Source organism: Wickerhamomyces ciferrii, contig 00027, assembly GCF_000313485.1.
Source record: "Wickerhamomyces ciferrii WGS project CAIF00000000 data, strain NRRL Y-1031 F-60-10, contig 00027, whole genome shotgun sequence".
Lineage (NCBI taxonomy): Eukaryota > Fungi > Ascomycota > Saccharomycetes > Phaffomycetales > Wickerhamomycetaceae > Hansenula > Hansenula ciferrii.
This window is the reverse complement of record NW_011887713.1, coordinates 89,648-113,478: the sequence shown is the minus strand read 5'-3', so window position 1 is coordinate 113,478 and position 23,831 is coordinate 89,648. Positions and strand designations below refer to the sequence as shown.

General features: G+C 28.6%; 13 protein-coding genes across 13 annotated transcripts; 4 read left to right on the top strand and 9 right to left on the bottom strand.

Annotated features, from left to right (window-relative positions):
• Positions 1-137: 137 nt before the first annotated feature.
• On the bottom strand, positions 138-854 carry RMP1 (Rmp1p; the record flags this gene model as incomplete). Its single annotated transcript, XM_011278187.1, has 1 exon — positions 138-854. The coding sequence occupies one exon, from the start codon at positions 852-854 to the stop codon at positions 138-140; it is 717 nt and encodes a 238-aa protein (XP_011276489.1).
• Positions 855-1,276: 422 nt separating this feature from the next.
• Positions 1,277-3,613, bottom strand: ACF2 (endo-1,3(4)-beta-glucanase; the record flags this gene model as incomplete). Its single annotated transcript, XM_011278186.1, has 1 exon — positions 1,277-3,613. One exon carries the CDS (start codon positions 3,611-3,613, stop codon positions 1,277-1,279), a length of 2,337 nt encoding a protein of 778 aa, XP_011276488.1.
• Positions 3,614-4,830: 1,217 nt separating this feature from the next.
• On the bottom strand, positions 4,831-6,045 carry BN7_1231 (uncharacterized protein; the record flags this gene model as incomplete). The annotated part of the gene is made up of 1 exon (XM_011278185.1): positions 4,831-6,045. One exon carries the CDS (start codon positions 6,043-6,045, stop codon positions 4,831-4,833), a length of 1,215 nt encoding a protein of 404 aa, XP_011276487.1.
• A 565-nt stretch (positions 6,046-6,610) lies between these two features.
• BN7_1230 (uncharacterized protein) lies at positions 6,611-7,348 on the bottom strand (the record flags this gene model as incomplete). Its single annotated transcript, XM_011278184.1, has 1 exon — positions 6,611-7,348. One exon carries the CDS (start codon positions 7,346-7,348, stop codon positions 6,611-6,613), a length of 738 nt encoding a protein of 245 aa, XP_011276486.1.
• Positions 7,349-7,556: 208 nt separating this feature from the next.
• BN7_1229 (uncharacterized protein) lies at positions 7,557-8,503 on the bottom strand (the record flags this gene model as incomplete). The annotated part of the gene is made up of 2 exons (XM_011278183.1): positions 7,557-8,347; positions 8,497-8,503. The coding sequence occupies 2 exons, from the start codon at positions 8,501-8,503 to the stop codon at positions 7,557-7,559; spliced, it is 798 nt and encodes a 265-aa protein (XP_011276485.1).
• A 642-nt stretch (positions 8,504-9,145) lies between these two features.
• On the top strand, positions 9,146-11,145 carry SEC1 (Sec1p; the record flags this gene model as incomplete). Its single annotated transcript, XM_011278182.1, has 2 exons — positions 9,146-9,159; positions 9,219-11,145. 2 exons carry the CDS (start codon positions 9,146-9,148, stop codon positions 11,143-11,145), a joined length of 1,941 nt encoding a protein of 646 aa, XP_011276484.1.
• Positions 11,146-11,218: 73 nt separating this feature from the next.
• Positions 11,219-12,256, bottom strand: BN7_1227 (Calpain-B; the record flags this gene model as incomplete). Its single annotated transcript, XM_011278181.1, has 1 exon — positions 11,219-12,256. The coding sequence occupies one exon, from the start codon at positions 12,254-12,256 to the stop codon at positions 11,219-11,221; it is 1,038 nt and encodes a 345-aa protein (XP_011276483.1).
• Positions 12,257-12,791: 535 nt separating this feature from the next.
• On the bottom strand, positions 12,792-13,325 carry RPL6 (60S ribosomal protein eL6; the record flags this gene model as incomplete). Its single annotated transcript, XM_011278180.1, has 1 exon — positions 12,792-13,325. The coding sequence occupies one exon, from the start codon at positions 13,323-13,325 to the stop codon at positions 12,792-12,794; it is 534 nt and encodes a 177-aa protein (XP_011276482.1).
• Positions 13,326-13,748: 423 nt separating this feature from the next.
• DPH6 (diphthine--ammonia ligase) lies at positions 13,749-15,686 on the bottom strand (the record flags this gene model as incomplete). Its single annotated transcript, XM_011278179.1, has 1 exon — positions 13,749-15,686. The coding sequence occupies one exon, from the start codon at positions 15,684-15,686 to the stop codon at positions 13,749-13,751; it is 1,938 nt and encodes a 645-aa protein (XP_011276481.1).
• A 568-nt stretch (positions 15,687-16,254) lies between these two features.
• Positions 16,255-18,351, top strand: FRE1 (ferric/cupric-chelate reductase; the record flags this gene model as incomplete). The annotated part of the gene is made up of 1 exon (XM_011278178.1): positions 16,255-18,351. The coding sequence occupies one exon, from the start codon at positions 16,255-16,257 to the stop codon at positions 18,349-18,351; it is 2,097 nt and encodes a 698-aa protein (XP_011276480.1).
• A 490-nt stretch (positions 18,352-18,841) lies between these two features.
• BN7_1223 (Peroxiredoxin-2) lies at positions 18,842-19,357 on the top strand (the record flags this gene model as incomplete). Its single annotated transcript, XM_011278177.1, has 1 exon — positions 18,842-19,357. The coding sequence occupies one exon, from the start codon at positions 18,842-18,844 to the stop codon at positions 19,355-19,357; it is 516 nt and encodes a 171-aa protein (XP_011276479.1).
• Positions 19,358-19,888: 531 nt separating this feature from the next.
• On the top strand, positions 19,889-21,850 carry BN7_1222 (Late secretory pathway protein avl9; the record flags this gene model as incomplete). The annotated part of the gene is made up of 1 exon (XM_011278176.1): positions 19,889-21,850. The coding sequence occupies one exon, from the start codon at positions 19,889-19,891 to the stop codon at positions 21,848-21,850; it is 1,962 nt and encodes a 653-aa protein (XP_011276478.1).
• A 106-nt stretch (positions 21,851-21,956) lies between these two features.
• Positions 21,957-23,795, bottom strand: RGP1 (Rgp1p; the record flags this gene model as incomplete). Its single annotated transcript, XM_011278175.1, has 1 exon — positions 21,957-23,795. The coding sequence occupies one exon, from the start codon at positions 23,793-23,795 to the stop codon at positions 21,957-21,959; it is 1,839 nt and encodes a 612-aa protein (XP_011276477.1).
• Positions 23,796-23,831: the final 36 nt, after the last annotated feature.

Here is a 23,831-nt window from a genome sequence, read left to right as displayed (position 1 = left end):
TCATATTTTTGAAATTTTTGTCAAAGAGAGAATATTATACTTCATTTAGTAAAATTTCAAATCAATTAATTTATGATAAGCCCCAACTTAATCTTTCGCTAAAACACGTAACAATTTCATAAACAACAAAACCAGGTTTATCCAAATATATCATCAATAGCACTCTTCTTCTTCTTTTTTTTTAATTTATCAACTTTCCCATTATTTTTCCCACTTATTTTCTCTTTAGTCTTTAAACCTTTTGAAACCTTCAAATCACCTAACTCATTCTCCTTCTTCTTCTTCTTTTTAGGTAATTCTTGATTTGAGCTTTTTCTTTTCTTCTCAACCTCATTATGAATTTGTTCAACTGTACCAACTTCTTCACCCAATTCCTCACCTAATTCCTCACCAACATCATCACCATAACCAAACCCCCTATCAACCACATCACCCTTATCCAAACTTCCAACCTCATTCCTCACTTTTTTATTCTCCTTATCACGTATCCCATCAATCATACCTAATTCATGATAAATTTTCCCCAAAATACCAATAAGTGTTAACCCTAAAGTAATAAATTGTCCTAATGCCACAATCCCATTGAAAGATCTATAAGCACTTTTACACAATTTGAAATATAAATGTCTTGCAATGCTTAATAATTTGGTTTTGGTAGTTTGATTAAAAATTTTATTGTATGAATGTATTAATGATATTAATTTTGTTAGATATCTTTTCAATTGATTTAAATGTTTCCACCATGTTGTTACTCTATGTTGATTTTTATTTCTGTGAAAAATGAGTTTTAATAATCCGTATTCATGTTCAAGATTATCAAGTGATTCTTTGGGTATTATATTAGTTTTAACCATGTTTTGTTTAACTTCATCAATTACGAGATTCAAAGATCAAATAATTTTGTGCCAGTACTTTATATTTTTTTTTTCTAACAAATTATGATTCGGAAATATGCAACTGATCAAGTATCGGAAATATGTATTTACTACAACGTTTTGATAGATAATCTTAATAATCTTTTAATTTGAATATAAAATAATCTTAACCTTTTTTTTCTTGTTTCTCTCATATATAATATTTGTTTTTTTTCACATCAATTTAATTTCATCTTATTTTTTGAAATTCCTCATTTCACAACACGTATTAGCAACAAAATATCTCACTTTCATAAAAATAGTAATAATAGTACGTAATAATCAGCAACAACAACCTTTAGGTTCATCATAATATAATCTTTTATCAATCAAAGCAACTTTAAAAATCTTTTAACCTCACTTTATTTGTTTGCAAAAGCACCTGAATAAGTTAATGACCAAGTTAATGATAAACCACCATCTAAATATTCTTTATTGAAATTATCAGCTGAAAAGAAATTCCATGCAGTATCTGGATCAAAAAATGCTGCATCTAAATAAACAAGACCTCTCCATCCACCTTCAACATTTGGTGCAATATCTTTTAATTTTTGATCCCATTCTTCTTTAGTGAATTTTGGACCTCTAATAAATGAACTAACTGAAGTAACAGGAATAACTTGAATACCATGAATATATTCAGTATTTGTACCGAAATAAGTTGTATAATCAACTTTATTTTCAAATAAGATACCAGTAACTTTATTAGCAATGAAATCTTTTGGTTGATTCTTGTTATCATCAGCTAATAAGAAATAACTATTAATTGAATGTTTCAAAACACCCAAGATAATATCACTTCTATTTTTTAAATTTTCATCACCAACAACATCACCCCAAAGTTTTAAAGCATAATAAGCATTATAATCTTCTGATGTAGATTCTTGATCTTTACCATCACCAGAAGCGAAAACACCTTTAGCCCAAGAATGACCATTATACCAATCAAAAGCTCTAAAAGCTGGGAAATATTGATCATCATCTGTTGGTGTAGCATAATCTCTTGCTAAATCATTAATGAAATCTTTAACTGAATCAATCCAATTACCACCTTTTTCACCATCAATTTTTGCAGCGATTGCACTTGCAAAAACATGATAACCATAATGGAAATGATGATCATTATAATAAGCATTACCGAAATCACCATCTCTATCAGCAGTGGAAACAAGACCTTTCCAAGTTGTATCATAAGCTAATGGATATTGTTGTTCATTCTTAGAAAATCTTTCAATAGCTTTCTTCAATTTTGGTAATAATTTTTCAGTTAAACCATCATCTTTAATAACATAATGAGTAACATATAAAACCAATGCATATTTAGCTAAAGCTTTACCAGCATAATACATTGAATCAAGATCTGATTTTTTTTCAACATCTTCATCAACATCACTATTAGCAGCATTTTTAATCTTATTTAAAACATCATCTGAATATGATAATGAAGCACCTTCAATAGACGAATAAGGATCAAGACCAATGTTTGATGGGATATCAACACTAAATTTCAACTCATTTGTTAAATAAGCTGTAGCTGTACCTTTTGTAATGGTATCTAATTTTAAATCAGTTTTAGCACCATCCAATTCAGAGGTTAAAGTATCAACATGATGAGGTAATGCGAAAATTAAACCATTACCAGAATTTGATTCACCAGAAACATCATATTTCAAAGAATAATTACCCTTTTTATCAGAAACTGAACCATTTGTAATATTAGCACCTGTTTGATAAGCACCTGCTGCTTCATCATAAGTACCGGAATCACCTTTAGCAAGTTGGAAAATTGCACCATTAACAGAATTATTACCTTCGATATGATTACCATCTTTTTGACCTAATTCTAATGATTGACCATCTGGAATTGTAACATATAAAACCCATTTAGAATCATCATTTAATTCAATTTTATACTTGTTGATACCTGATCTTGGTGAAGTATCACCTTGGAAACTTCTAAATCCAACAGAACTTGATAATTTTGGAATTAAATTGTTATAAACACCAGTAACAAAACCTTGACCTTGAACTACTGGAAAAACTAAATCACCTTGAGATTTACTTTTTAATTTAGCTTCAGCTGATAAATGTTTAATATTTTGTAAAGATAATGAAGGAGTATCATCAAAATCAGTTGAACCGAAAACAAAAGATTTAATACCTAAAGGACCAAAGAAAAATCTAACAGCATTAGCAGTAGCATCACCTGTAACAATACTACTTTTTTGAACTTGATGAACAGCAAATCCATGATAATCATCATCTTTCGAAAACCAAATAGAATAAGGCTGAGTCCAAATTGGATTATTTTGATTTTCTAATAATAAATTTGTATAAAATTTGTTTGTACCAACTGGTTTATTATCATTATCAACTGGTGGTTTAATATCATGTTCTTTTTTTTGAAATTGAGATAATGGTTCATTAGTAGAAATTGGTTGACCAAATAAATCATCTTTAGCATAAATTGGACCTGAATTTGAACCGAATGGTTGTTGTTGAGATTGAGATTGAGATTGAGTAGACATTTTTTTAAATCTAGATATAAAATTGTTAATTTTTGAATGTCTTTTAGGTGGAATAGGTGGTGGTTGATTTTGTTGTTGTCCTTGTTGTTGATCTTGTTGTTGACGTGGAGGCAATTGTGGAGCCCCACCACCAGCTTGACCTGGTATAGGCATTGGAGCACGGTCATACATACTTATAAATAGTTTGAGTTGTGTTTTTGTTGTTGTTTGTTTGCAATGTAAAGAGGAAGTTTGAATAGAATAAGAGAATAAACCAAAGATGACTTAGGATTACTCACAATAAACTGATGTAGAGAAAAGGAAAAGAAAAGCAAAAGAAGAAGAAGAATGCAAAAACACAGGAATCACCCCAACTATTTATATGTCTTTTGACCTTTTGTTGATATGCAATGTTATAAAATTGTATTTGTGTAACTTGGAAATTGGATATAATTAAAGTACACAAAACCACAAAACCACAAAAACTAAATGTATGAGCAAATGCGTAATGACATGCAAAGGACTCAATTCTGAATGAATGTGATGCACAAAGATTGACCTAAGAGAATCAAAATGGCAACTTTTAAGAGAATCAATTGATCAATTGATTTCTTGTTGATATTATTTTGACACAATTAACCTTTAGAGAATGTACCACAGATCAGCAAATAATATTGAAAATAATATTGAACACAGCGGTTAACAGCGGTAAGTCAATGAATATAATAAACAAATGAATAAAGCAAAGACTAATACTTTTGAGTTGAACTAAATCTAATTCTTTGTAATAATCAATTTTAAGATCATCAAAAGATTTTACTTTGACACGAATTTCATAATTTAGTGCAAAATCAACAACTTAATACATACATAAACATCCAAACACCATACCACTTTTACCATAACAACCAGTAAAACTTAACTATATTGTAAATTAATCAATTATTAACTTTTGTGTCAAATTATGAAATTAAGGGGTACTGCACCAAACTAAACTTATGCCAATCAAAACCACACGTTCTTAATCAAAAGCATACAATTAGGACACAGACCAATAAAGAACTCAGCCTAAGTGCATATTAATAGCTTAATTAATGGGGAACTTGTTCTTGTTAATTAACTAAAGCCACGATTTAGATCTTATTATTGTAAATCTATAGAATTCCATGGAGAATAACTATATTTGCCACCGATATTCTCACAATAAACCAAGATCGTAAACTTTACTTAAACGAGTAGATCATGATGGCGTATCTCATTAAGGAGATCTAGATGATCTAATATCTAATATCCCTTTGAATACCGGATATATGACAAATGTAATACAACTCTAAGGTTATAGTTTGAATTTTACATAAACTTATATGCTATTCTATGTACATTCTCATGACTTTCTATATACATGACCACTATTCATCATCTTCATCAAATTGTTCATCAAGTTGTTCATCTTGATCAATTTGTTCCTTATATTCCTTTTTCTCTAAATTAACAGTATCCCAAACATTCTTTGGTTTTTCACGAAGTAAATCAATACTTGAATATTCAAACAATTTATAACCAAATCCTTGATTATTCATTATTTTTTCATTTCCATATAATGGTGAAAGTATCTTCATTTGTGGTTCATTTCTTTGTTTTTCCATCATTTCTTTCATAAATTCCAATACTAAATATTTATTAAATTTAATTGCATCATATCCAGCAAATCTTTCAGCTTCTCCAATCTTTGTTGATGGTTTACCTTCACCCAAAACTCTTCTATTAATTATAACTTCACTTACTTTATATTTCCTATTCTCTTTATAAAATTCCCTTGTTTGGAATTTCAAATGACATTTAGTAACTGTACTTAATCGCTCTTTACCATTAACTTCTGTAACTTTTTTCCTCCATTTAGCAAATATTTTCCTTGTTAAAGCTTCATCATGCATAATATAAGTACGTTTCTCAATTAAACCTTCTTCATCCCATTGTTGATTATATTTTTCAACCATTGGTTCGAAAAATCTTTCTAACCAATCTTGGAAAAGATCATCCCTTTCACCATATTGTAAATGCATCCCACCAATATATGCCTTAAATACAGCAGAATGTAATGGATCATCATCTCTTAATCCTTTTTGATTAGGTTTTAAAATTTTCCAAAGTTCATATTGTTTTGATAATTCAATTAAATTTTTTTCATTATAAATCTTTTCAAATATATAATCCTTACGTTCATCACTTTTGAAATATTTATTTAAGAATAATAAATCATAAACAAATTGTTTTATAGTTGCATTACCTCTCCATTCAATAGTTTGATATGAATATGGTTTTCCTTTTAATTCTGTATAATCTGATGAAAAATCAAAAATTTTAGCTAATATGGAATCATCATCAATAGGTAATAAAGCTGGTAATATAAAACCATTATAATTTTGTTCACCTTTTGCTAATAAAAAATTTCTATTAATATCAGATATCTTAGTAATTTCTTCATTTGTTAATTTTGTCTCTTTTAAATGTGCATAACTATTAAATCTATAATTTATTAAGATTTTTGATTGAAGGAAAGGTCTTGTTGAGATGGGGGTAATTTTGGGAAGGATATTAAGTGTCTGATTCCGTATCCTTATCATCTTGAAACAACAAATAGATCTTTTTATGGATCAACTCTATGTTTTGATATTTCTGATTATAAGATCTTTATGTATGCTTTAAAAATTTGTGAAGTGAACTTAGTTGGTGCCATATTTTCGCGACGTATATAAACTTGAAAATAAATTTTTGAAAAACAGGGGGTTGTACTATAAACATTTCAAATTTTAAGGAAATACTTTAAGTATGATTTAAGATATTCCAAAATTCAAAGTACAAGGATCGTTTGTTTGTAATTTCATCATAGTGAAGTATTTTATCTTTATATCCTTTTATTTTTATCACAATTAATACACCGATTGGTTCTATGGTTTCAATATATGCTTATAAGTGTTATTTGACCAAACAGATATTAAATCACCAATTATAACATCATGATTAACTTTTAAGTACATTCATTTTGGGAAAATAGATGATTACTATAAGTCAAGTCATGATTCATATATTTAATTCACATTATTTCAATTCTCAAAAGGTATAGTTTCAGTAGTATAAAAATAACGTCTATTATGTCTATATACTATATATCATAGACCTATGTCGATTTTATCTTCCTCTCAACATGGGAATACTAGCCATAATCAACTCTTTAATATATTCATTAACTATCTTCAAATCATCTTTATAATTTAGATATAATCCACCAATATAAGATTCAAAAATATCTGCATGATTTTTATGATCAATTTTTTTACCTAATAAATTATCTCTTTTGATCTTTGGATAAATCATATTTACTAATCCATAAGCATTTGACCATTCTGCCATAATTGAATTACTTTGAAGTTCTCCAAGATAAGATTTGGGTACTTTTTTGGAATTAAATTCATAATAATGAATATTATACTCCTTTGTTTCATCATCTTGGAAAACTATATTAGAATCATAACCTTGACTCTTCAATGATTCAGTTTGTACCATTGGTTTCATCATATTTATTAAAGAATCTGAAAAAAAAGCATCACCTAACCATTCTAATTTAGATGAACCATCAGGTAATTCATCTGGTTGAACTAATTCTAATGAAAAATCGAAAACTTGTCTATATATAGCATCATTTGTGATTAATGGTAATGGTGGAATGATATAATCTCCACATTTAACTGGATCAGTGCTTAATAATGATCTTGATAAATTGAAATTTTCATCTGTTGATTGTTGAATGTTTGGAGATTTTATTGTTTGATGAATGTATCGTTGATTTGTATGGAGACTTCTTGAAAATGAATGGATGTTCTTCAGAAAGGGTGGTCGTACTATGAATATGGGTTTAGCTAATAACATCTGGAAATGATCTTGATATCTTGAATTGAGAACCCGAACCGCTTTAATTGCAGGTGATGCTGATGTTGATGTTTATGATTTGATTTTGTTTCGTATATAAAGTGTCAAAAGCGCGAGAATTTTGTGACATGTCAGAAATTAGAAGCTACTAAAATCAATGTACTACAACATGAAGAAATACTCTACATCAATTCTATTAATAAGTTAATTACAAGACATCCACCGACACAGTAGGCGGTAAAGCTTTGATATAATAAACAACTTTAGGTCTATTATTAACCATCGCATCATATGCAGCTGCATGTTTAGCCTTGTGTAAGTTAATATGTGCACCAAATCCAATAATTTCATTATTAACAATACATTGAACATCATAAGTATTATGGTTTGGATCATCATCCATTGGTGGACAAAAAATCACTTTGAAAATAGGTTTAAACCCCACAGGTAATAAACCATCAAGTTTTGACATTGAAGTATTAAAATCATTTTCTGATATTGTATAACCAATTTTTTCTTGAATGTTATTTGAAATTAAAAATTTCTGACGAATTTCTTTTATTTTTAAATCTTTTAAAAGTTGTCTATATTCATCTGCCATTGGTTTATCATATTTTAATCTAATATTTGCTATAGTGATTTCTTCTTCAATAACTTTAGATATTAATTCTTTTATGAAAAATTCAATTGATTCTTGACTAACAACCTTTTCTTCAAGTAATCCACCTATATAAGAACCAAAAGGTCTGTTGCTAAAACTTGGCTTATCCTTTAAATATTCATCTAATCCATTGAAATATATTTCACCAAATTTTCTTGTTAACGCACCCGATATATGTTCACGAGCATATATCAATACAGATTTCTGTTGTAATGGAAACCAAGTTATCAAATACTCGGTTAAAATCAATTTATACTTGTTTTTACCTTTCAATCGTATATAATCACGATAAGATTCTTCTTGAGGTGTAATATCTTTCTTTAAATTAAAGAAAACAGCTGATAAAATATCATTATTCTCAATCACAGGAAGTTGGGGAAGATTCCCCACCAATGGAACACTTTTCCTTGTGGAAAGTATCTTTTTCACATTATTGATTATCTCTGATTCTGGAAAAGCTGATTGGATGCCTTCAGTATTAATATACCTGACATTTATCAGTCTTTTTGAGGTTTGTTTAAAAGCACCACAAAACATCACAAAGAGCCCCAAATTTTCACCAAAAAACACACAATTGAACCTGAAAATCAAACACCAACCAATATCAGCAGTCTCAATACTCAATACCTTCCTAAAACAACCATAACTAAAACAGTTTGAAGAAATTTGACGTATCAAAATATTTAAAACTGACTTACTTAATCAAAAATGATTGCATTGTTCGCGAAAATTCCGGGATTTTTATTATTATGGATTTCAATTCTTCTCGTACCTTGAAACTCGAAACTTGAAATCCTTGAAAGATCTTATTCAGTTGGACAAGTTTGATTGAATATTTTGTTTGATTTGCTTACAAAATGACGTCTTTGATTGAACTACAGAGAGATCGTGAGTTTTTCTGCTTGTTGAGGGGCTTGTCTTGTTGATCAGGGATTTTATTATGGATCCCTCTCTGAGACTGATATGCGTCCCATCTAAATTAAGATCAGTACATGAATACTAACAATGTAAATTCTTAAGGATTGTTGAATTTGATCAAAGGAGTTAATACTGCTAATGGATACAAGATACTGGTGCTTGATGAAACTACTGAAGAACTTGTTTTCAGTGTATTGGAGAGAAATGAAGTTTTGAATATGGTTACTGGTGAGTAGATAGTGATGATGATTTATTGCTGGATAAATACTAACCATGTTCAGCCATTGAAAGAATAGATCAAAAGAGAAATAATCAGTTCTCTATAGAAGCTGTCTATCTATTAGAGCCAACCCCATTCATTATCAATTGTTTATTAACAGATTTTACAAATATACCGACTAGGTATAAAGGTGCACATATTTTCTTTTTACCAGGTTTAACAAATGATTTATCAAATAAATTAAAAGCAAATATTCATTTCCAAAAAAATTTGAAAACTTTCCAAGAATTCTATTTGAACATTTATCCAAAAGAATCAAATGCTTTCACTACAAAGACCTTAAATTCAATTCAATTATATTATAATCCACAATGTCATGATTTAGTAACCAAAACCATTGTTAACACCGCAAGATCATTAGTTGATCTTTGTGTAATGACTGGTGAATATCCAATCATTAGATATTATTCCCCAAATGAAAATGATGGTTATTTCAATGCATCGGTATTACCACAAATGATTGCTACAGAATTACAAGAACAATTGGATGAATATACAAGAAAACATCCAGATTTCCCACCAACTTCAACAAGACAAAGATCTATATTCATAATAACAGATCGTACTATTGATTTATTTGCACCTTTATTACATGAATTCACTTATCAAGCTATGGCTTATGATATAAAGTCCAAACAAATTCAAAATGATGTTTATCATTATGAAGCTGAAGATGAAACTGGTCAAAAAGATGCAAAAGAATCAAAATTAGATGAAAAAGATCCAGAATGGATTCAATTAAGACATTTACATATTATTGATGCTCAAAAATTATCAAGTACAAGAATTGAAGAATTTTTGTCTAAAAATTCAATGCTTGTTGATAGATCCAAAATTCAAAATACTTCAGATATTTTACATGCAGTGGCACATTTAAAAGGTTTTGATGAAGAAAGAAGAATTATTTCATTACATAAAATTTTGTTGGAAAGTTTATTATTAGAAAATGGTGAAAGAAAATTAGCAGAGTTAGCAGAATTTGAACAAAATGTCGTGAATTTTGGTGTTGATATTGATGGTGAACGTGTTAAAAACCTTGCTGATCAATTAATTGAGAATTTAGCTCAAGATTTCTATACTTTCCCTGAAAAATTAAGAACTATTGTACTTTATGGTCTTTATAGAGGTGGGTTAATCGAGGAAGATTATATTAAGTTATTTAACTTTTTGGGAATTAACCAATTACATGAAATCACGTATAATTTAGAATTAATTAAAAATTTTGAAACAATTGGGTTTAAACTAGTTAAACCAAATTTAAAATCAAAATCAATCTTTAAAAGGGAATTCTTACATGAATCAATATCAGAAAATTCTTATAATACATCAAGATTTAGACCAAGTATGAATTCTATAATTACAAATGTCTTATCAAATACATTAGATGATATTAGATTCCCATATATTAAAGATAAACCAATAGATCTTGAAAATGATATATCAAGAACAAATTCCACATCAACTGCATCATTGAAAAACCCAAAACATAAAGCATCATGGGCCAAAACAAATACACAATTTAAACCACCAAGACAAAGAATTTTTTATTTTATAGCTGGTGGCGCAACTTATTCAGAAATTAGAACTGCATATGAATTATCAAATAAATTTGAAAAAGATGTTATAATTGGTAGTGATGATTTAATAACACCAATTCAATTCATTGGAGAAGTTAAAAAATTATCATTATCAAGACCTGATTTGAAATTATATATTGATTGGAAAAATTCAAAACCTATTGAAGCACCAAAATATTTATTAGATAATTATTCTGAAAAAAATCCAAAAACTGCTCATAATAGTGCAAATTCAAATATTCGTCAACAACAATCTGTTAATAATGGGAAATCAAATTCAAATAATGCATCAACTCAAGAACCTGAAAAGGAAAAGAAACGTTCAAAATTCAAATTATTTTCTAAAAAATCTAAAGATTAATGGGTTTTTAGATTTAAGTATTGTTCATTAGTATTCATTATATAGAAACATTTAATTAATATTTTTTAATAGTTTAATATGGTTGTAGTGTTCTATTTTGTTGTGATGATTGTTGATTTCTTGAATTATTTTGATTATTTGTAACTGATCCATCATCACCATAATTTATAGCTGTTGAATTATTTGGTTGTAATTGTTGTGCTTGATTTTGTTGATAAACTTGATTAAAATCAAATCCAACATTTGGGAACCCCCATGGATTTGGGAATCCTTGTTGTTGTTGATTATTTTGTTGTTTTGAAAATGTATTAAACCATTGTGTTGGGTTTGCAAACATATTAGGATTGAATGGCATTGCACCTGGAATTGGTGGAGGGAATGCAAATCCCCATGGTGGCATTGGAGTTGGAGCTTGAGAAGGAGTTGGAGCTGAAGGAATTGCAGGAGGTTGAGTTGTAGGAGGTGGTGGGATTTGATTCATTTGACCACCCCATGGTGATGAAATTGTTCCTTGATTTGGTGATTGAGATCCCCCAGTGGTTTGTGCTAATAAGTTTTGTAATGTTGGTGAAGGTGAAGCTTGGAAGCCAGGTATTGAACTTGCATTTGAACCTGATGAAGTTGGTGGTAATATCCCACCGTAGACTTGTTTTAAATACGGTATACTTGGACTTTGTGAAGATTTGGTTTGGGATTGATCATCGTTTATACTATAATCATCATCATCATGTTCGTCATCATCATCATAAAACGACTCTGTAGTGGGTTTATTATGTTTTGATTTCTTTTCTTGTTTAACATTTTGTTGTTGATTCTCTGATTCTTCAGTATCACGATCTTTTCTTGGTTTATACTTCTCGTAATAAGCATCTTGTAAATCCTTGATAGGAGTAACGAGCTTATGCCTTCTTCTAGTATCAATCTTATCAACTCTCCCACTTTTCAAATATTTCCCATATTCTTTTGTCTTTTGGAAATCATCTCTTAATTTCTTCTCTATTCTTAACCGTATGAAATCAGGATCTTTTGAATCCTTATTAGATTCCAATATCTTGTCTCTGAGCTCTATCACCTTGAGTGATTGTACTCTATCTTCTTCAACCATAATCATCTATAATTATATTCCCTTGTAATGTGTAATCACTTTGAGTTTCCAAAATATTGAGTTAAATCACTCTTTACTTAAATCTCATATGGAAAAAAATATTCGGTATACACAACACCATACAATAACGCGAAATATTAAATTAATTTATATAGGCGTAATTTGAAACATCTTATGAATCATAATTCATGGATATGATACGAATTACAAAAGAATAACTACAATTTAAATTTTGCACTATTTTCTGATTTTTTTGTATTTTTTCTTGTAAAATATAAACCTATTTATACATAAAATGTAACCATTACCATTTTTTCCTATTATAAATCATTAACAATTTTGTAATATATTTAATTTAAAATATAAAAAAAAGCTTGTTATACTTTAATTTATACTGTTGTTGTCAAGTTTCTTTATGACCATCATCATCTTTTATCACCACTTTACAACTCTTCATCTATCTCTTTAATAAAAACCAAAAACATATTCTTTAAAAAACACTAATTAAAAACAAATTTATAAGACGTTATATAAAACATTCTTAAAATTTCATTTGATGTGGTTTATCACCATTTTTCAATGAGAATGAAGAAGCTAAGTATTCTTTTAATAATGGAGTCTTTTTAATTTCAGCTAATAATTGTTTATCAACAGATCTTTGATCAGTAACTCTTTCTTCTTTGATTTCTTTTTTTGGTTGTTCTTCACCAAAGAATTTTGATTCAGATTTTGATTGTTTTGATGATTTTTCTCTAGCAAAGTATTCAACATCAAATTTTGAAACATCAACTGAAGAAACATCAACTTTAGTTGAAGTAGCAATAACATAACGAGCATTAACACGACGTAATGGAACACCGTTAACTTTGAATGGACCTGAAACTAATAAAGTGTTATCTTTTAAGTTTTTTAAGTAAACAACTCTTTTACCTCTGAATCTACCAGCTAATAAGATTAAAACAGTACCTGGAACTAATGAAGCTCTTAATTTTTGAGGACGAGCAGTTTTTCTGGTGTTTTTTGGAACTGGAGCATCTTCAGCTTGATACCATTTTGGGGCTTGAGTAGCAGACATCTTTGTTATATGTTTTTGTTGATGATAAATTTGGTTTATATGGTGGTAAACTAATTTAAAATTTCACAATATAATCAGAATATAGATAATAGTGATGTTTGATGATAATTTTGAAAAAAACCTGTAGTGTGTATACACAACACAAAAAAAAAAGTCCATACAACCCGCGAATTTTAAATTTCTCAATGTGTGTATTATGTAATCCCGTACCAATTTTCAAAATTTGCCACAAAAATTTGTTGCGCTTTACCAAAAATCCAATACTAAAAAAAGTGTTGCGCGGTTTCAAAGGACACAAAGTAAAAAAACACGGGGGAGAAACCGGTGTGTGGGTGTATTATAGTGCAAAAAATGTGTGACTGTTGATGATGTATGGATGTTGGAAAAGTCACGTGTAAATAATGAAATATCATGTGATTATTATCAGTTAAACCCTCTAATAATTATACCAAATTTATTTAATTCACCTTTATAATTCCAAACATTAATAACTGGTAAAAATTCCACTGAAATATTTGAATCTTCAACTATGAAAATATATTCAGGTCTTGTATAAATGGTATAATGTAAATCTTTATCAAATTTTAAATCATCAATTGAATTTAAAGTTAATGTTGAAACAAAATTTTGTTCATTACCATAGTATAAAGAATCTTGAATTGATAAATTCTTAGTCAAACTTTCATTTATTTCGTCTAATTCTTCATCATCACTATCATCTTCATATAAATTAATTAATTTCTTGTAAACAAGTCCACCCCATTCAACATTTGCACTTTTTGGTAATTCTTTAACTTGAACAATTAATAATGAATTTGAAGGATTTGAATATTCAGAATTTTCATCACAATAATTTTCCCATATTTGAGAAACACTAGATACTAAATTTGATGATTTAACAAATGAAACCATAGATAATTGATTAACACAACCAATAACTTGTTTAACATTATCAAAATGTTGTAATGAAAGTAAAGCTTGTTCTAAATCATCAGATTTTGTTAATTCCATTGTTGATGGAATCAATGGAATTTGACCACTTATCGTAGCGATTAAATTTTCATCAATTATACTTTGTGAATATGGTCCAATGTTTGCAGGAGCCCAATAACTTCTACCTTGGACATGTAATCCTGTCTTCTTTGAATTATCTAATAAAACTATTACTGATAATTGTAAATATGATCCTTTTGGTAATATAGTTTCCACACAAACTCTTGATGGAGGTAATGGATTAGGGAAATTTTGAACATAAATGTTATTAATTTGTTGGAAATTGTTCATATTTGATATTAATAATGTTGAATGTTGGATATGTGATGAGTTAACATTATTTTCATTAAGGATGTTGTTTAAGTTTTGGAACACATCAGTTACTTGTTCATCAACAGTTGATTTATCACTTGTTATATTTGAAATGAATAATTTATTATCTATTTTATAAATTGATTGTCTAGGTGAGTTAATAAATTTAAGATCATCTTTAATTTCATCAGCGTTTGGAAGATCTGTTGATAATGAATCATAAATTTCTTGGAAAGATTCTTTCAATACTTTGTTATTTCCAGGTAAGAATTTTGACCAATTTACACCTTTTTCTTTTACACTATGATATTCTCCATCTTCTTCAGTCTTTTCAACAACTTCAACAACAGGATTCAAATAAGCAACTTGGTCATTTGATACAATTTTTTCAAAACTTGTTAATTTTAATTTTTTAATGAAAAATGGGGCATCAAGTACTAAAGTTTCAAATTCACCACCTTCACCACAAATATGAACTTCGAATCTTGAATTTAATTTCAACAAAATTGGAAACATTTCTTTTAAACTCTTACCCAAATGTGATTCATCAAGTCCCACAGCTGCAACTTTAATGATACGAGCATCCATTGAAGATTCCACCATTTCAGTCATTAATTCTAATTGATCTCTTTGCCAAAGGAAAGCCAATGAAGTCAGTCCTAATCTTTGACATACATTTTCCACTCTTGTTCTTTGATATGAAGATAAGATAGCACCAACACTTACAGCTTCAACATCAGGATGTTCAATTTGAACTTTTTGTAATAAACAATATAAATCTTCAATTTCATCTTCTAAAGTTAATTTATAATCCAATTGTTGATTAACAGATTTCCCCTTGATATCACCTCTATACATGGGTACCCCAATTATGTCTGAATATAATGTAAGAGCATCATGACCCACAGTTTGAAACATAAAACTATCCAGTTCTTGAACTTTATGATCAGCTGGTCTTAGATTAGCCAATGCAATCAATTCATGACCTTGTGAAAGACAGTGAAGGATATTGAAACATGAGTCTTTACCACCAGAGACTAAAGCAACAACCTTCATTATAGTAATACCTGATTAACTTATGATTATAGGGAAAACCAATAAGCTCATCGCTTAATTACATACAATGTGAATCGGTCTTTTGGCTAAATTAAAATTTATTTACGCGCGAATTCGTTTTACAAAATAATAACAAAAAGAAAAACAAAAATTAAGCGCTGAGATCAAATTGATAAAGTAAACAATTGAATTTGAGATCGGTTTTATTAACTTTCTTTTGTAGACGATTGAGCAATTTCTCTTTGTTAATCATGGTAGACATCTATATATTCTCCAAGGACTTTTAAGATCTAAAGGAAATACTCGCCCCAGGCAGCCAAAGAGTCAATTCCTAACTTTACCATTGGTCTGGTTTTGGTGGCTTCTGCAAGTGAGCAAATAAATTCTAGATTGTAAAGGGAAAGACAAAACCATGGAAGTTTGGAAATATACCCTTCTTTGAACCCTTTATAATGGTAAAAGTCCGCTCTTTAAAACAGAAGACCCTTGAGATTTAAGGTTATCCATCATTCATCATTCATTGTCATTGTTGATCTTATTGATCTTAGTCATTCCTTCATAGTAAACAATGAGATTCCGTCATATAACACCAGTGATATTGGGATCTATACTCATATTCTCTGGAGTATCACAAGGTCTAGTCATTATTGATAGTATTCTTGCCACACAATGTATCTATTATCTAAAAGATTTCGATTGGGGGTGTGGTACCAAAGGTCAAAGTCATGCTGCCTATATGTGTCGTTGTCCTAATATTGATTGGGTTGGTTCAGTGACAAATTGTATTGAAAGTCAAAGTGATGATAGAGGTTATAAAGATCATGCTTTAGCTCATGTAAGGACCCGTTGTTCACAAAAGGCTATGATTGATTATCCTGTTGATGTCTTGAAAGCATATCAACAAAATGCTACGAAATATATTCAAGAACCAACTGAATATGATTTTGATCATACTTTACATCATCCAATTTCTGTTAACTCAACTTCATTTGAATTCTATAGAAGATCTTTTAATCATATTTATGCTCAAGTTATAAGATCACAAGCTTATCAATGGGGGTATATATTTTTTTGGACATTTGTTATCATGTTGGGTACAATATTAAATTTTTCTAAACATTTCTTGATTTCATATGCAAATGGTTCAAAATCAAAATTTACCAACAATTTCATAAATAAATTAAGATATAAACTCACGGTTCCAAATTTAATTCATAAATCACAAATTAGAATTCTAGGATGGCCAATTCAAATCCCAACAACTTTACAATCATTTGTCATTTCAATGTTTATAATTTATATGATTTTAGCTACAACAACAGGTTATTCAATTGATTTACCAAATGAATATCAAAAGACAAGATTAAATCAAATCCAAGATCTTATAGGTTATAGAACTGCATTTGGTGCATTTGCATTAATGCCACCAACTTTTTTATTTGGTATTAGAAATAATCCATTCATAAAATTAACTGGATCTTCTATTTCAACTTTTTTAACATATCATAAATGGTGTGCAAGAGGTCTTGTTTTACAAGGTTTTATTCATTCAGTTGTTTGGACAGATTATGCTATAAGAGAAGGTGGTTATGCAATGTGGGCAATGGATGATTATTGGATTTGGGGGATTGTTGGTACTATAGTTACCGTGTTAATGTTATTTCAAAGTTCCAATTTATTTAGAGAATTATCATATGAATTTTTCCTATTAGTTCATAAAACTTTTGGTATTTTATTAATTATTTCAATGTGGTATCATTGTAATACACTTGGTTGGATGGCATGGTTATATACATGTATTGTTATATGGGGGTATGATCGAATTTTAAGATTTTTATCAATTTTATGGACAGGTGGTGTTAAAAAAGCTAAGATTACAAGTTTAAATGAAAGATTAGTTCGTATTGTTATCCCTAAACCATTTGGACCAAATGATTATTATTTCCCAGGATGTTTTTATTGTATTTATTTCTTAAATTTTAAATTAAGATTTTGGCAATCCCATCCATTTTCAGTTATGAAATCTAAAAGATCAAATGAAGAAGATTGTTATGCAATAGTTTTCAAAACTCATAAAGGTATCACAGGTAAAATTCAAAAATTATTATTAGAAAATGCTAAAAAATCATTAGTTGTTGATATTATGACTGAAGGACCATATGGTCATCATATTCCATTAAGACAACATGATCAATATGTTTTCGTTACAGGTGGTGTTGGATTTTCACCATGTTATTCACAAGCTATTGATATAATTGAAAAAGATCAATTTAGAAATCAATCTAAAATTATAAAATTCATTTGGGTTGTGGAAAATTTAGAATATTTTGAAATTTTCAAACCAGATATGGAATATTTAATTCAACATGGTGTTGATTTACAAATCATTATAACAAATACAAATAAATTAGGAAAAGAAGATTCACCAGATTATACATCAATTGAATTAGAAGAAAAACCAAGTGATGAATTATATAAAATTATTGAATTGAATGCAAGACCTAAGATCTCAGATATTGTTAATCAAATAGATTTATCAATATCAACAAATTTTATAACAAGTGGACCAAGAGGATTTATTGATGATATGAGAAGTTCAGTTTCTGAATTAATTAAAGATTCAAAAGTTAGAATTGATTATCATGAAGAATCATTTTCAATGTAATGACCATAACTTATACAACATATACAGCATATACAACATATACAACATATACTATTTATACATAAGCATATAGAGATTATTGTACATAATTACAAAATTTATTTATAACATTTATTATTACCTTATACAGTAGTCCACTTTGTTCCGTTATATAACATATTAACCAATAAAACAAAACCTCGATTAACAATGTATTATATCAATTCGTAATCGTACCGGTAATTATGGAATGCCATATGATTACTTTAAAGTTTGCTTTTACAAACCATTGCACATACTTGCTCAGTACTAAGTTATATATGAAAAGGGGTTGTCATGTTCTAATTGTTCGACTAAACTTTGTATTGCCACGAATAAAATGTATGATTGCTTTAATGGAATCAAAAAAGTATATAAGGAGATCTTATTGTCTCAGGTTTGACCTTTGATATTGTTTGTCACTTCTCTATACTCAATTGAGATTATACTGTAACACAAAACATATTACACAATGGGATTATCAAAATCAGCTTCATTACCAACTCAATACTCTTTAGACTATGTTAAATTTGATTCCTCCGCAAAGAAAGGAAATCAAGAATCACCAGCTAAGATTGAATTTAAAGATTTAAGTAAAGGTACTTTTGTTATTGTTGGTACACCAGCTGCTTTTTCACCACCATGTTCAGAACAACATTTACCAGGATATTTAACTTATTTGAAAGATTTCACTTCAAAAGGTGCTAAAGTCATTGTATTGAGTAAAGATAATTTATTTGCCAATTATGCATGGGCACAAAAATTCAATGTTTCTGATCAACAAGATTCAATTATCTTTGCAAGTGATACAAATTTGAAATTTTCTAAAGATCATGATCTTTCTACAACTGAATTTGATCCATTAGGTGAAGTTGCTAGTAGATATGCTTTGGTTGTCAAAGATGGTGTTATTACTTATATTGGTAAAGAAAAGGAAATTACTGAAGTTACCGTTTCAAGTGCTGAAAAGGTTTTAGCTGAATTATAATGAGTTTATGTTTAGTGCTCAATTGGATTGAGTGTATGAATGAATGGATTGAATAGTATTTTGCTTGTAGATGCTAGGTAGGTAGTACGTTAGCCCTTCTGGGATCCCTTTTGATTCCTGTATGATAAAGATCGCCAGCATTGATACACAGCGCAAGTACTGAGTCACTCGATTGCCAGCCTAGATTGAAGGGAATGTTAGCTAAACAGACCATACTTAGTCTGCCTAGAACATACCCAATCTCTCCTTCTAAACACATTCATTTCCTCTACTTACCAGTCTATCGTCCTTCAGTGATCTCTTTAAAATTCTCTTGATTTCTCTTTCAAATATTTAAATAACCTCAATTAAGCGCCCTGTTGCTCCAACCGCCCGCCCAGTTTGTCACTAAAAATTGGAAAGCCAGAAACCACCAAATTGAAAGCGTCAACAAAGAGCACATTCCAACAAGATCAACTGAGATCATTGAGATCAACCGTTGGGAATAGAAAAGGAATTGAAGGTATCACAAGCTGAAGAAGATATATCACAATGTCTCTGCCTGTTGCTGAAGAGAATCCATGGGCTGAGGAACTTTCACAGAGAGAAGTTGATATTGAGAACGAGAATCAAGCGCCAATAGTGGATAATAATCAGAATAAGATACTGAATTCTCCAGAAATAACATCACAAGATTCGTCTCAAACAGAATCAAAAACTTCTCCAAGGATGATTACACCTAAACAACATAAAAATAAAGTCAAATCATCAAGTTCAAGCCCCAAAAAATTTGGTAAAAATCTATTACCTGCTGCTCAATTATCATCATCTCAACAACATCAAAGTCAAAGATTACAAAGATCACCTTCTAGAAAAGTATCACGTATTAAAGGTAATTCCAAAGATCTTATATTTGGTGTTTGTATAGTGAATTTCCATCATCTTCGAGGTCCAGAAATTGAATATACCAAGTTTCATGATGATTCAACAAATGATTTTTCAATAATATGGCCTCATTTACCATTTCAAGCTTTACCAGATGGTGCTCATTCATTTGAAGAAACTTTTTCATATTTTACATTATATTATAATGAAAATGGTAACACTCAAACAATAGATCAAGATTCTACTACATTATTTGCTATATCTTGTGTTCGTCAAATAAGGACTGAAGAATTATTAGAAAAAGATGAAGATATAACAAGATCAAGTGTTCAAAAGGCTGTTGTGGTAATTTTAAGACAACCCATATTTGGACAAATTAAAGAAAAATTAAGCATTGTAACAAATTCATTTTTTGAACAAAAAAATTTTAATGATAAATTAATTGTGGATTTACTGTATGATAATTTACAAACCATATATAATGAAGGAACTTCCTCATCTTATATAGATGAAATGGATTTTTATTCAGGTATTTCACTAAGATCATTAATTAAAGATTTTAAAAAAGATGTACTTGTTATATTAAAAGCTATGATTTTAGAGAAAAAGATTGCATTTTATGGTTCAAATCCAACAAAATTGTGTCAAACAGAATTTGCATTTATAAGTCTTTTACCAAATTTAATTAATAATCTTTTGGATTCTTCATCACCTGAATTAGATAATTATTCTTCAAATGTTAAGATGACTACAAGTTTCCAAACAAGTGATCGTAATTCTGTTTTAGATTTTGCCGGGTTCCCACTACAAATATTTGGTAAGAATGGAGTATTCGCTCCATTTGCTCCATTACAACAGTTTGAAGATTTGAAAAAAGTTAAACATTATATTATGGGTACATCAAATGCACTTATATTAAATCAAAAATCTAAATTAGCTGATGTTTTAATAAATATTGATAACTCTACAGTGGAAATTATTGATCAAGAATTAAATCAACCATTAACTTTAACAAATTATGATAAAAAATGGTTATCAATAATTATAAATAATGTTACATCATCATGGAATGATTCATATTCTGGTTATATAGGAAGTGATGATTATATTAGATGGCAATTTGAAGATTATTTAATTGGATTATTATCAAGTGTTAAATATGATAATTTTATTAAAAAATTTGATGGATCACCACCATCAGAAGTAATTAACAAAGATTTTGATATAAATCAATTAAAAAATTTCAATCTTGGATTTATTGAAATTTGGAAAAAGACATCAAATTATAAATTATTTAATAAATTTACTGATGATAATATTTTTGACGTTTTTGAACCAAAACATATTTATGTTGATGAAAATAAATCACTTAGTGAAAAATTTCAACAATTTAAATTAGATAATTCTAAAAAATTTGAAGATTATAAAAAAGGATTTTTAAATAAAGATACAAGTATTCCAAAAGAGAAAGAAAAAGAATCAAAAGATAAGGAAAAAGATTTAATTAATAATGACAATAATAATAATAATAATAATGGTAATAATAATGACTCAAATAAGAAATTAAATTCTCCTGGGAAAATATGGAGTTGGTATAGCAGAAAAAAAGAATCAAAAGATGCAGAATGATACAAAAGAATGAACCTTAATAATAAAACCCAGTGCTACGATATACATATATATATAATTCAATTCATAATCATATATTCAATTAATCATAATATAGATTTAATTTTCATGCTATAATCCCACCAAAATCTTTGTAACTTGGTAATACCGTTATAGGTAACCTACAAACAAAATCAGTCCCACTTAAATTTTCTTTCCCTAATTTTAAAGAACCAGTATCATCATTATGTAATTCTGTTAAAAATTCATCATCACTTAAAATAAATTTTAATGATAAACACCATTTAATTTCAAATATATTTGTTTTGAATTGTGGTGTTGATGATAATGGAATATTTATTGAAATTGGTAAATGAGATGTTTGAAATGTTGAAAAAGATTCTTTATGATGAGGAATTATCCTTGGTAAAGTTTTTGTTAAATCTATATCTGCTGAGAATGAATCTCTTATTAATTCAATACTTTCTAATGAGATTAAGACACCTGTTGTTTTTAAATCTTTGTTTTGTAAATCTAATGTAAGTTTAATCTCTTCACCTATTGTATAAAAAGGTTTTGAAAAAGTTAGAGTTGTTATACTTTGACCATTTCTTGCAATGATGAATTGTGATTGAATTTTAGAAATTTGTTTTTCAAAATTATAACCTTCTTTTATTATACTGATTGGTTTGGAATCATTTATGATGGAATTTGAATTATTATTAACTAATTCTATGAAATTTGAAATTATTTGTTTATTATTAAGATTTTGGAATTCATCAAAATTAAAATCTGATTCCTGATTGAAATTTTCATCATTTTCAATTAAATTTTCAATCTTATTTAAAAATTTTTCCTTTTTATTTGATTGTGATAATTTTGGTTTTGTTAATATGATTTTTTTAATTGATTTAAAACTTGATCTTCTTCCATTTGATGATTCCACAATTTCATTTAATGATTTATCAGATGGTAAAAGAATAAATTTATCTAAATTTGAAGTTGGTTGATATCCATCTTCATCAAATTTAGGATATATTTTCAATGGGAAATGAATATTTAAAGGTTTGGGTATTTGTTTGTTTAATGAAGCACCAACGATAAAATGATAATTAATCTTAATTGAAGATCCATTATATGATGGTGGTAATGTATGTGGTAATTTACATTTAAAATAAAATGTTTTAACATCACCAGGTTTTAAATTTAATTCACTAAATAATAAAGATTGTGATGTTGAAAAAAATGGAATTAATTTTTCTAATTCTTGTTTTTTTGAATCAGCTTCAGCTTCTAATTCATCAGTTGTTGTATTGAAAAAATTCCCAATCCCATGAGCAACAGATCCAAAAATTCCTTCATTTTGTGTTTTGGATAATTCTAAACCTTCTAATCCACCAATTTTACCTGCCACAGCAGCTTTATTTCTAAAATCTTTTAATTTTTCACGATCAATAACTTCTTCATCATAAGTAAAAAACCCAGATAATTGAATATAACCTATAAGCAAATCAATTGATTTATTTCTTAACTTGGGTTTCTGTTCAGCTTGTTGTTCAGCTTCTTCAAGGAATAGAGATCTTGCAGCATTTGATAATTGCATTGAGACTCTTTTCCCAAACCATCCATTTTCTTCATTAGATTCTCCTTGCTGTTGGATATCACCATCAGAAGTTTCTGATTGTCGTACTGGAGCATCTTCAGGAATTGTACCATTATTTGAATCTTCTTGTTGTTGTTGTTGTTTCTCACCAAGGTGTCTAAACCTTACAATTGCAGATACCTCTTCATCAGCAAACACAGGACTATCCTCATAAACCACCTCTACCCTGACATTCTTCAAGAGCAATTGATTATGGATCTGATGAGTCAACATTCTCCAGCACCTTTCCTGTGATCTTTGAACTTCAAATCTTATCAATATTTCTCCATGTTTATTATTTGACAAGTTTCTATGTATTGACATTTTGAGAACCGAGGGCCTAAGATTTGTGCACGTGAC